The 13,968-nt window shown below is 42.9% G+C and overlaps 1 protein-coding gene across 4 annotated transcripts in view; it reads left to right on the top strand.

The window, feature by feature from the left end:
- LOC139687792 (dehydrogenase/reductase SDR family member 11-like) overlaps positions 1-13,762 on the top strand; it is a 37,251-nt gene extending 23,489 nt beyond the window's left edge. For all 4 annotated transcript variants that reach the window (XM_071585097.1, XM_071585096.1, XM_071585098.1 and 1 more), the window contains 3 exons: positions 2,568-2,697; positions 11,895-12,047; positions 13,435-13,762. In XM_071585097.1, the coding sequence (XP_071441198.1) occupies positions 2,568-2,697; positions 11,895-12,047; positions 13,435-13,476 (325 nt within the window). In that variant the 3' untranslated portion in view covers positions 13,477-13,762. The remainder of the gene's footprint in view (positions 1-2,567; positions 2,698-11,894; positions 12,048-13,434) is intronic.
- Positions 13,763-13,968: the final 206 nt, after the last annotated feature.

Genomic DNA, 13,968 nt, shown 5'->3' with positions numbered 1-13,968 from the left:
ATATTCACAACACCATTCACTCCCCCAAGTTTCACCGCACAGCTCCACCCGGGTCAGGAGAAATCGGGCACTTCCGGTTTAGACCACATGTTCCGGTTTTAGAAGGTATTCAGCCGATCGTTACGGGATGCACACACACATGTATGAACAGTACCAACAACACAAACAAATATCTCCGTGTTTCTTCCGACGGTTTCCGATAAAATGCCGGAAAACCGAAATTATTTATGTACTTTTCACAGCCTGTAACCCACTTTGGTCTAAATGAGTCAGCTTCGCACGCCCACAGATGGTGAGGAGTACTATCGGGAAAAAAAATCCTAACTTTTCATCACATTCGCACGAGAACTTTTCCAAATATGACGTTTTAATAACTCCTCCGCGGGAGGTACGGGGCTCAAGACAGATACGTCCGCTCGGCACCGCGACTGAGTACTCTCTCAAGTCCGCATAATACTCGCCGTTGATAGGTTTCCCTTTTTTCAAGCTAGTCAATGAAAATTATCCCAAAAAACCGACGCCATGACCTCGCCAGCAGATGAAACGCTCTTCGCCTTCTTTGGAGCTGGTTCTCCCATTTGAATCCATTGTTTTGTTTGTTTATTTTTTCTCGGGTGTGAAGTAATGGACCCATGTTTTATCTATGGCCATGAAACGGCGTAAAAATTCTGCTTTGTTCCTGTGAAACTTTGCTAAACACTCAATTGAAACATCCTCACGACACTGGTTTTGCTCGAGTGTGAGCAAACGCGGCACCCATCTTCACACCGCTTTCTCATGTCCAAATTTTCAGTTAATATGCGATGTACCGCACTTGTTGAAATGCCTACTATCTCTGTTAACTCGCACACTATCAGTCGACGATCATCCAGTATCAGTTATTACTCACACTTGCTCCACTTATCATGCTTGAGGAATCATTAACATTCTTGGGCTTCATCAGTTTAATTTTTTTTCAGGTAAGTTAATTTTCAGTTTATGTGTGTTGCTTGGTATTCTGTTGAAACTTCGCGGATGCAGTCACTCTCTCTGTGAATTTGAGCGATATGAAATATTACATCTAATATTTTAATGTAGAATAGATAGAATAAGCGTCATATTGATATCATACTTTTAGATCAATTCTTTGGAATAGTTCGCGTTCTCTTAAGCATATCTATTCAAACGCACACCTGAGATCGAGAAATCATAAAAAAAGACCTTAGCGTGTCAAGTGTCGATTCAAAATACTTGTTCCCAGGACAACATGAAAACCTTCAGTAGAACGGAATTGGTATTTCAATTCTTATAGTTGCCATAGTTGAAAATTAAACCGAATAATCTTCAAAGTACGACATCAAAGATAATAAACGGAATTTAAGATTTATAATGACTCCTTTGGAGTATTTTGGGGAGAATGGGCGTAGAAGAGCCCGCTGCATCCCTCTGATGACTTATGTGGCGTCTTGAGTGTTATTGCTTCAACGCATTGTTAGGATAACATTTAAGTCATTATGCATATTTGATTCAAATTTTGAATAGAGTTTTGGAATAGAGAGTAGAGATAATATAGGTGAATTCATCGACACACCTCTATCCACTCCTCAATAATATAAAAAATATTTTTTCCATTACTCCCTGAGAGTAAGTATTGCCGCGGTTATGCTCTGGTTGCCAACGTTCCGCCGATATGCATTTCGGTCGAGATGTATCTGCAGATCTTGAGAAAGGTCTCAATTTGTTATCGATACACGTTTTCAGTTCCCGATATCAGAAAATCCTAAGGAAGGCGCTGGGTAACATCGGAGGATTTTGCATCCAGCCACCTAAAAAGAAGATGCGGATGAAAACCGTGCTTGGGACGTGGGTTGACGGTACCATGGGCAAGGAGACTACGAAGCAATTCTTAGCTACCCGTATTAATGTCAGTAGGACCAATATCTAGATAATAATTTCAAGAATCGACACTACTAACGAGGACAAGACTTTTCGGCAACTTCTGGGTACCCAATTATTTGTGGTCGCCTTATAATATGATCTATATAGTAATCTGTTATAATCTCTGTTAAAAATGTATCATTTACACGCATTATGCGTAGTGGTTTTCCACAAGCTGGAAATATAGATAGATAGAGGTCTTTATTTGGGCGAAATTGAGACCAAATTGTCCCTTCTTCCATTTAACCCAGGGGAAGGGTAAGAGAGCTTCCACAGCTGATAGTTATCGACGGAATTTAATAAACAGTTTCTCGAAAATGGCACCATGTGAAAGGTAAAAATCATTGCTGGTGCCTAGGGCAAGAAGGCTGGTTAGTACTGGAACCTCGCTACTAGCATCCAGGTCAGGATATTTTAGTAATTGTACATGGATAGTGTCACCTTGGGTAATATTGAGTAGAGGTATCCGGGTACTAGACATTAGGGTAAGAAAACTACGCCCTGGGAGAGAGACAACTACGTGGTGAGCAAGATGGACACCGAAAGCACAAAATCCCGAGGCCTAAAAATGACTTTCCTTCCCTATTTTTTTCACGCTCCGCTGCACATCCTCTGCCCGCCTCGACCGAACCAAACGCTGACGGCCTCAGCGTGGCTGCGCAAGTGGTGCCCCCGAGCCCGGAGATCCACTTCTACTCGGCCTCCAAGCACGCCGTCCGCGCCCTCACCGAGGGACTGCGTCAGGAGCTGCGAGACAAGAAGAGCACCATCCGGGTCACTGTGAGTAAACACCCACCAGTAATACAATCACCCTCACCCCCGATATACCACCGTACGCACCAACCAAACCAATGCGTACCCTGCCTCGATTATCACGTTTCACTTCGCACTCCCTCCTTGGTCGGTTTCCCGCCGCCTCTCTCTGTGCCGTAAGCTGGCTTGGCTGTCCCCCACGGCGCTCTGTCCGCCTGCGCCCGTCGGTGGCCAGTGTCCCCGCTGGTGTGATGGAACTCGAGGGGCATGGTGAATGCATGCCCGACTCAATCTCTCTCGGGGGGCACCCCACGTCCAGAGGCATCAGAAGCACCAGCGTGGAGGAGGGGAGAGAGTTGGTGCGTCGTGATCAAAAAAGGGTAAACAGTGGCAACGGTTGAAATCCTGGACGTCGAGACTCTTGAACCGAGGAGTAACCCACGGAAATCTACACCAGCACAATGCTCCGGAAGGCGCCGCAATGGAGTGTGGCAGGGGTGTTAGAGTGCCAGCTATTCAAGGTCCTCCCCAAAAGTAATTGGACTGAGTTGATTAAAAAAATATATATTGCCAGATTTGATACATTCACTGAAAAGTCTTCGAGGTAGCACCTTTGTGCGTCCACACACCGCTGCCGGTGGGTTTCCCACGACTCGTACGCCTTATGGAAGGCGGTGACCGGAATGCCGCTAAGCTCCCTCGTCACGGCCTGTTGTAACGCTTCCACCGAGCAGTGGTGACGTTCACAGCACGGATTTTAGACGGGGAAGAGGAAGAAGTGTGTGTGTGGGGCTGAGGCATGGTCGAGAAGCTCTTGGCAGATCCACGTTCGGAATCTTCAACATTTTCTCTAACCTCCCCAAACAACTTGCGTCACTCGAAAACACCCGATCCACCCATGGCGTTATTACCATAAGCGGCCTTGAGCATTTTATTATTCTCTCTCCCGGTTTTACTCAGTTTCACGCAAAGTTTGATCAGGCGTGAAACGCCGAACACGCTGTTCCCATCACCGGTTCATGACGGATAGCTATGATGTCATGTTATGGTGGTGTCATAAACAAACGATCTACGCTCCGTAAAGGCTGGGAGCCAATAGTCATCGGCCTCTAGCCTTTCCTGAACCCAGCCAGAGAAACCGCTGCCCTCCCGTCCGTCTACTCGGGTGAAAAAATTTATACTAATTTTGGGACAGATCTTGTACATGCACAAATATGAGTTAATCCACGCATTTTAGTACATATATCTTTGCTCACCCACACAAACATTCAAGTACATACACACGTTTATGTAAATCATGCAAATATTAAAGTGTTTGACTAAATGATTAAATGTTTGTTTTAAATTAAATATATTCGGGGACTTGAATTTCATTTGATTATCGTCGCATATCGTTCGAGGGAAGAACAAATGCTTGAATCCGTCTTTGACGCTGTCTGTCTTATTTTATCCCGTTGCTCGTATCTACCAACTACACTTGGCGCCATTATAATTCCCTCTGTGTCTCAAAAATACGCATGTATGCTGTAGCGTTGTAAAAGTATTAGTCTTTTCAGCTCTTTTCGTCATTCTAGGGGTTCCCAGCCTAATACCTACATAGCCTTCACCCTACTCTCTTCTCGTATTAATTTTTAACAGATCTAGCAAATATCCTCTGAATCATTTCCGATTCCCTTATTTAAAGTTTTCTCACTTGGATCCCAAATACTTGCCATGTGTGGCAAGTGCGGCCTGACTAAAGCAAAGCAACACCTCTCTCTATATTTTCTTTATATTTTCCTAACGAATGACACTTAGCTTCTTTAAGGCTGACCCGCGCATTCTTCCGATGAGTGCACACGATGAACGGTTTGATGTCGGTGTAACACTCAAGTATTTCACTTGTTTTGATATGCTTGACGCAAACCCACCTATTTAATATATTATATCTTCTTTATATTTTTTTTTCATCCCAAAACGTTAGGGATGTACGTTTTCGGATACGATCTCGCCTTAAATCCTCATTCCAAATTCTTACACCACACCAATTTCTGATCTTAAATCACTCGAGGTAGCCCTGGTGTCCTTTCTCTATAAATCACTGTAAGGATTATAAGGCTTCTGCTAACGTGTGAACTTAGGTCGTTAAATAGATATATTTATACAAGTAGGAAAATTGCCCAAAAAATATGATGTGTTCAAAAAATAAAGTCGTTAAATATTCGAATTACGTAGTCTTAGACGTGATGCTTCGAAATTTGAACAAAATAATGAAGAAATAGGAGCATTTTACCGCTAGATGTATATTTAAATCATGATCTGCTTCGAAGTACTACATCATGTTCAGGTATAACATCCTCCCTCGCTCTTCAATTGGCATTTCCCTCTGCAGATATGGTGCACCGAAATAACTTCTTAATCACCAAAATGAGATGCCCACATTCTCTTTTGTGTTAGATGTCTTCAACATTGTCTTTCGTTGCATTTCGCTATCCTCTGCTCACCCATTCCCTGTCTTTCCTTCTCCCGTTCAAGCCACATCCCCTTCCATCTCCCTTACGCTTTTTCCTTCCCCTTCCTCCCCGGTCAAAATAGGCATATATAAGTCGGCACATGACTGCAGTATTCACTTGAAGATGATGCAGTACATCGAAATCGGTCGTTGTTTGAATATTTCTTGTGGAAAAGTGCTCCTATTCGTTCATTATTTTTAAATGTTACTTATATGATTGTGAGGATAATAGGTATTAGGTGATTTTGCCCTTGAAGTTTTTTAGACCATTTTTGAAAATTTCAATATAGGATTTCTAAGGTACGTTTTATTGTTTGGATTTGTCTTAAGGAAGAGATACTTTCCCATAACCCCTCCTTAAATTTAGCAATTTCCATGGCGTGACCTCTTATGGCCCACTCTAAACTAGTATCCAAAAACACTTATTCGGAGAAGCCAATATATACGATAAACATAAGATGTTAAAAAAACCAATAATTAAATAACGTGTTCCTTCCCGACCATATTCATGCAATAACCTGTTACCTTATTGGTTAATTGGTATGTATTGAAGAACTAAAATATTGAAGAATTCAGCTTTTGAAATATTTCGCCGCCAGCTGAAAATGGCACCATATTATAATGCACATTTTTACGGCGGCAAGTAAAGTGAGCCATTTAGGATGAAATAATGCAAAATGTACTTATTATCACGAGATACGTAATCACTTTGAAATAAAATATAAGGTACGAGGGCGGTTCAATAAGTACCCGTGTTTGATGACAAAGGGCGTTCCTGAGGGAAGTTTATGTTATCATCGTGTGCTGCCATCTATCAAACGACGGTAAAACAAATTTCAGACAGATTTAAAGGTTAGTTTGGATTTGGCAGTCATTCAAGTAAGACGTGTTTTGTGATTTTCGCTAAATGGGAAAAGAGCAATATCGTTCGGCAATTCGCTTTTTGTTTTTGGATGGTAAGAAATGCGAGGAGATAAAAGCAAAGTTGGATGCTGTTTATGGGGAAACTTCGCTATCTATGACCACAGATATTGTTTCAACGAATTTAAACGTGGGCGAACATTTGTTTTTGATGAGGAGCAACTAGAACGCCCGGCAGACGTGGTTACCGAGGAAATCATTCCACGCCATGATTCTCGCTGATCGACGAACGAAAGTGCGCGAAGTAGCAGAGGCCGTGGGTGTGTCGACCGGAACGGCTATTAATATTTTACATGATAAGTTGGCGATGAAAAATTGTCGGCCGGATGGGTGCCGGGATTGCTCACGGTGGACAACAAGCTGATCCGGCTGTTAACTTTGAAGCAGTGTTTGCAGCAATTTAAGCGAGATCCAAAGGTGTTTTTGCGTCGAGTTATCACTGTTGATGAAACCTGGATTCATCATTACACGCCATAAACTAGGAAACAATCAAAACAATGGATTTCTCCCGGTGAATCTGCTCCGAAGAAGGCGAAGATGGTCCGGCCGGAAAGGCCGGAAAGGTCATGGCGACGGTTTGTTTGGATGCAAATGGCGTCATGCTCATGGATGTTTTAGAAAAAGGAAGAATGATCACTGGGAAATACTACAGTGAGTTTTTGGACCGTTTTGACAAAAAATTGAAGGAGACAAAGCCGCATTTGGCGAAAAAGAAGGTGCTGTTTTACCACGATAACGCACCAGCACATTCATCCGGAGTTGTTTGATAGGTGTCTATAGAGTTCACCCAATACTAAGCCCTATGGTGCATGGAATTCACGTATCAGGGTAGGGGGAGCAGGTCCTTTCCCTGTGCCGGCTATGGTTTCCCAGGAAGTTCTGGTAGACGAAATATCACACAGTTTTGGTGAACCTTAGGGTGCCCAGAGAGGCTTTCCCGGGAATCGAACCCTCCGGTCAGTAGTCCAACTCTACCCCTGGACTACCGCGTCCCCCTATGTATAATTATACAGTGCCGATTTTTTTTCAAATAAACGAAAGATACCATGAATGAAGTTGAGTATAAATCACATCCTTTCGCACATAATATAGCATGAGGAGCATAAGTTAGTATCCATGGCGCATATCGTACAAGGACAGTCCGGAACTCATGGAGTTTCGCAGCCTGGAGCGGGATTTTTAATCACGTTCGGTCCGACTCAAATCCTTTCTTCCTCGAGAAAGAGGAACCCACCACGTTGTGAAAACTTAGGCAATACATTCCATAAATCTACTGGCGGAGTTGGCGGCTGGATGATTCCAGGGACTGCTTCGGTCGTGTACTTGATTTGTATATTAGATTAGATTATTGCATAGATTAGATTTGATCGTGTGCAATAGAATAAAATCTGTCCATACGTAATAGTGTAAGATATCCGATAATATTCAACAGGGGACAATGAACAAATTAACTCAATTAACTAATGCCTAAACTCGTCGCAAGGAATAACATAATTAAGAGAGCAGGATCAAGAGACTCGTAGATCAAGATTAGTCGCATGGTGATGCTTCACCGTCGACTCGCTATCAGTGGAAAAGATTTCGTAAGTTTAGTAAAGATTGCGTCAGGAGTGCTACGGCCGTTTACGCGATTATTTGTCGTCTTCTTTTGCTTGTATGCAAACGTCATTAAGAGTTCCAGTGTGCCAAATAGACATTGAGACAATAGAACTGATGATTATGATAACACGTATAAAGCCTTGGTAATGACCTTGGCTATGACATCACATGACGAAGAGTTCGCTTGACAATTTCTAATTGGCGCGCCTCCTTCAAGGACAATAGATCTTAAGATTACATTCAACACGTTCATGGTTTAGAAATTTGTTAATGACTAGCTTCCCCAACTAAAAGGTTTTACTTCCTTTATTTCATTAAGACTTGCCATTGCAATATGCTATGGAGATCTTCGCCAGCAACCTTTCTGTCGCCCCAAGTGTCTCGCTTTTTACCGCTCATGAATGTCTTACTTTAATTCGCGATTCAAGGTAACCACAAATTCTGTCGACATGACGAACCAGGAATAATCGGCAATCGCTCTTCCCCGTCCACTTTTACGCGATGATTGCTCTTGTTCGCTGCGTATTATGGTCGACACAAATTAGGCATTACAAATATCTCAAGGTGGCAAGTTAAAAATTATAAATTAAACATAAAAAAACAAGAGATAAATTCTTCACACCGACTCGATCCGTAAGTTTGAAAGTACTTTCTGAGATAAGTTATCAAACTTAACCATTATGGTTTTGATGGTAATGAGTATTGCATAAATTTAATTATTTAACGACGGAGTCTCCTACAAGGTTTTAGTGCCTCCATAAAAGCCGGATAAATTATCGTTCTTCGGAGGTCTACGGTTTTAGGCTGGTTTCGGATGGAAAAAGACCGAACACAGACACGTTTCTCAACTTCGACTAACAAGGTACAATCTAGCCTGACTTTCTACTCGACAGTGCATATTTCTTATCCCTCTAAAAATTCTGTGACGCTCGTCTTCTTATCGGTGCACTTTTTGACGAGCTTAGCGGATTTTCTCTGAATTTTATGTTTCATCAAAGATTCCTCCCATGGATACCAAATACTTGCGGCGTATTTAAACGGGGCCAGACTAATGCGAAACTTTACTTTAAGCGAAACTCTCTTTAGATTTCTCATGACATTTCCCCACCACTCCTCTAATGAAGCCGAGTCTCTTTAAGGCGGGTCCACCGTGTCGACTACAAATAATCTAAGGTTGCAACTAAGGCGTGAACTTAAGTCATTGATTTATATTAAAAATAGTAGCGCCCCTGATACGTTTCCCTGAGGAACGCCCGAAATTGCATCTACTTTCATTGATCACAACCCATCGATCACTACTATTTGTTTGCGATATTATGTGAAGTCTGTGATCCAATGTACCATTTTTTCTCATTGATACCATGAGATTTAAGTTTGTACATCGCAAGCTGTATCACAGATTAAAAGTTCGTTTTTGGGAGAATAGAAATGACGTGTTAGACTAACGAGGGCGAATGGATTAATGTCAAGTGATACAAGGAAGAGTGGAAACCCAATGGCCTAAAGCCTCGTTGTCATGCATCCGTCTTTAGCGGCGCCGCAGACAGCTCAGCTAATCAGGGCGACTGCCGACGATTGCCGACGCCGCAGGCTGCGGGGACACAGAAACTTCCAATCTTTCAACTCTCGCGTAGCCGCAGTGGTGCGGCGAGTAAAAACTGACGCTTGTTGTCAGTCCATCTCCAATCAAAACGCACAGTACGTGGTTCATAGCCACAATCTGTTTCGGTCTTCCGCTACCATGAAAACAGGATAAGACAGGGAGGTAAAACCGGAACACGCAGCTTAATTCGAGTTATCTGAAGGATGTGGGATATGCACCACCAAGAGTTCAATCCTCCCGTTTAAAACATATAGCGCTCTGCTTGAGTTCTAACCACAAATAACCAGAGTGAAAATTAGAAGGTTTTTAAGAAGTCACATCACTAGAAGATCCGAATTCGGGATCGGGATACGCACAATTCGAGGAATCGCTGCAAAGTGCGCCCACCACATGTTCCCCACCTTCTTCAGGATACGCGAGAGGAAGGAAAGAGCTTTCCTTGGGAAAGACAAGCTTAGTTTCGCCTCACCGGTACCCATATGTGAAAATCATAGGCTTTCAGGGAACTTATAACTCACTCCTCGTTAGAGCTCGTGATCCAAACTTTAATTCCCAATTTTGACCTTGTGGGACGAAGTTCCTTAGAAGACGGGCATCTCAATTTCCCGGATCGGACGCCTTAACCTATGCCGCATCCCTCCGTCCCATGATGCTTCCGGGTGGGATGCCGATCACTCTAGTGCAAAGTGTAGGGTGACGCATGAAGTTGTCCACATTTATGAGGACACTGCGAAACACAATTCACTCTTGCTAGTTGTATACATGTTTAAAAGATATTTTGCTAATTAGTTCATAATCTGAGTTGCTACTCGAATCACATTACCCGCAAGCTAATTTGACACCCTACACTTTATTGACTGTCGAAGCACGTTTACAATTTTGATTTTGCCATTGTAAATCAATATTTCTGCATGATAGACGCATTGATGAATGAAAAAGTACTGAAATTTCATGTAGCCTCATATAGAAGAGCTAACAAGTTGGAGATTTGGTATGGCTGACCTCATCTACATCCACCGCGATTCACCAAAAAGGTGTGTGGCAGGGGTGCAAGCACCAGGTGGAAAGGGTAAGATATAAGGGTAAGGGAGGGTTTTCAAGGGTTGAGGGAAAAGAAAAAAAACATTCATACAAATCCCCGAAAAGGATTTGCGGGCTGATGCACACATATGGCATGTTAGCAGAAAACTTGGTGCTAATTTTCTCTGCTGCTGAAGTTCTCAGGAATATTAAATAGGTGGGAATAAAAATGAACATCAACCACTCACATGAGATACCGCCGCAATACTAAGACAGGTCATGCAGAATTGAAAAGCAGGGGGAAAATTCTAGTTATCCACCCCTAATGCCACAAAGAGAAAAGGTTCCACCCTACTGTCGACAGCGGACCGTGCGGGATATCACCCCCGCAGCGAAGGGACGAAGGGTGAAAGGGGGACTTGAAAGTACAACAAAAGACGGTTGGGGCTTCCGGCGTGACAACATTCTGAAGATAATGCACAGGGTGGAAGGAAAGAAGCGGATGGCCCTGGAGAGGACCGACGAGACTAGCCCTAAGGAAAAGGCGACGGCACACGCTATCCTGCCGTACGTCGCCGGAACAACGGAAAAAATTGCGAGGGCCCTCCGGAAACACAACGTCTCAGCCAGGTTCAAATGCGTAACCAAAGTGGCCAATATCCTCGTCAACGCGAAAGACCGCCTCCCAAAAGACATCTCTGGAGGAATCTACCAAATCAAATGCAGCTGCGGCAACTCCTACATCGGCCAAACATCAAGAGCGCTGAAATGCCGAGTCCAAGAACACAGAAGGGCCGTAAAAAATAGACAGTTCCAGCAGTCAGCGGTGGCTGAACATCATTGGAGTGGACCGACACATAATATTGAGTTTGACAACGCCACTTTATTGAATAAAGAAGGCCGCTACTACCCAAGGATCATCAGAGAGGCAATTGAAATTGCAAAAACGCCCAGAAATTTCAACCGCGAGGACGGCTACCCCCTCGCCAGCGCGTGGAAACGTGTCCTCAAGGATTTCAACGAATCAGAGCACACCTCCTAAAAATAGGCGCCAAACGGAGGGTATATATATTGGACCAAAACCTGCATCGGCACTTCAGTGGACCTGAGGAAGCCAACTGGAACGTTGGCGAAATATCGTCCGAAAAATGGATACACGCGGAAGAAAACCCGAAAGAACCACTTCCTACATCAATAATCTCCGCGGAAGCCTACACGATTCTCCATGGCCGACAAATTTCACACGTCACGCTCTTCGTCTCGGGAAGAGCACGTCAGTTTTCACGGTCGTAGATGCGACGCTAATTTGGGCTGTTTCTCTCGGTAACATTCGAAGGAGACGTTCTGTGGGGTACGTCTACGAAGTGGGACTTGGGGTGTGTTTCGAGGTGCACTGGAGAGATTCGCGAGTGTCGTCGCCTCCGTTTCGGCCGAGAGAACAGCCCTGGGTCATTAATATTATCTATGTTCTTCAGCAGACATATTTTTTTTCAAAAGAGAATCATCATTTTTAATCCAAAAGAGATTTTTTCCTGAAAGACAATTTTTAAAATGAAACTGAGCATGCCTCGCGTCTTAATCATGTTCCAGAGCATAAGCCCCGGCCTGGTGAAGACCGACATCTACGATGTCAGTGTTGGACGGGCGGTGGCCGACATGGTGTACTCCTCCATGCCGTACCTGGAAGCCGAGGACGTCGCAGACAGTGTCATCAGTGTGCTTTCGACTAAACCCAGCGTTCAGGTAAGCATAATCGGGCGATCAACAGGCGGTTGATGAAAGTGATGGCGTGTATAATTATCAGTGCTTCCAGATGGTTCGTACCTTACTCTCTCCGAAATAAAGGCAGAAAAGAATAAATAATTTTATCATCTCCCATTTATTCTCTCAGTTGTTTATTACTCAGCCCTTTAAAGCCAATTGATCAATCAGATTCCAAATTTTAATTCTGTATATGTACATTTTAAAAACGAGCAACAGTAATAAAACCTGGTCCTGAATTAACTGTGAAACACTATAGGCGATTTTAATTTACCGACTTTAAAACAAAAAGTTGCACTGTAATTACGGCTCCATAGAAGAATCAGGACATTTTTCCTGGCAATCACTGGAAAACGAAATAACTGGGACCGTCAACTTGATTGGCACTTTGTTTGTTAAAGGGGGAGGTAAAGACAAAGTTACAAGTAAGGGGAAGTAAGAAAACACACACTAGGTCACTTGGGTTTGTTTGGGAAACAGTGACCCACGTGTACCTCAATCACACACAAACGATACAAAATTAATAAATAAGGAAACTAACTTACAACCACTTGATCACTAGGGTGTTTTAAGGAATAGCAGTCACTCTCGTGAATCACATTCACACATACACTCAGGGTTTGTAAGGATATCTCCTATTTCAGGGACCCATTATCTGGGGCCAGGTTTATCTGGTCATCCGAGGGATTCAAGGCGAAGAGACGTGCTCGCACACTTTGAGCTTGCCCTTTGACGCACCAGGATGCGATCCTTAGTCCTCTCAGCTCATTGACATTACTCTCCAATTATGTCACTGTGTTATTTTCAACGTTTAAAGATGCAGGCAATAAATAAATGAAAAGGAAATATTTGTAACATTTTGTGTAACATACGTATTGGACAACCGGTATCGACGTGGCCATTATTATCAATATACTTGGAAGTTCTTGTGGCAGAGCCTGGAAACCAGTTGGTCAGTAAATGAGCTGAGGAATTTCACTGAGTGGCTCCTATGCCTTCTTTATTTAGCCATAATATGTCCATGCCTACAATTAGTTCGCATATATGGTTATACTTTTATATTATAATACTGTTAATGGGTCTTGACCAAATGCAGATTGCCATGACGGTATACATTTTGTATATAAGTATATCGCACTAATTAGTCTTTTTATTTTCTCGGGTATAATACTGATGATTTCTCTTAACTGATAGAAAAAGTAATTTCAGAGTTCGAATCGTAATCGAATTTCGTTTCGTTTTTGTATAATAGTGTAGAAACTAGATTGAATTAACTATTCACAGTAAGCACTGAACCCGTTTCCCTAATAACATACTCCGACTATAATGAAGGGCATTCAAAATAGTAAACGCATGCTTTATTTTCCAGGTTCTCGACTTAATCGTCAAGCCTATCAGCGAGTTGTTTTGAAGGTCAACGAACCTCCGAGGGAGGCCATTGAGCTGTGCTTGGACCTTCGACCTCCTCTAATCCTCCCTGTCCCTCTTTCACCCTTCCGGTCAGCCAAGGGTAGACCATTCAAACTCTTTCATTCCTTATGACATTCGGTTAATAAACCGTACTTGCATTAAAATAAATTACTTCAATAAATGTGTTCTCCTCCTTACGCCCTCCTTACTGTGAAACTGTCTAAATTGTTCACCAATGGCTTTGGTCATCAAAGTAAATTACGAAGGCTGTCCAGAATGTAACTTCCGTTTTTAAATTAAATATGAACCTAGTAACAAGACAAAGTTTTATTATGAACATATGAAAGGGGCATTCTAAAACGATTTTTCTACATATTCGTCATTCAAATTGAGGCATTTATCATACGATACACAAGTCTTTCAATTCCATCTCTGAAGGAATCTACCGCCAACCACCTACCGTCAGTTCATCTGCCACAAGGCTAGGGCGACC

Source organism: Hetaerina americana, unplaced genomic scaffold (assembly GCF_022747635.1).
Source record: "Hetaerina americana unplaced genomic scaffold, ioHetAmer1.1.p SCAF_2, whole genome shotgun sequence".
NCBI classification, from domain to species: domain Eukaryota; kingdom Metazoa; phylum Arthropoda; class Insecta; order Odonata; family Calopterygidae; genus Hetaerina; species Hetaerina americana.
This window is presented reverse-complemented; position numbering and strand designations above follow the sequence as displayed.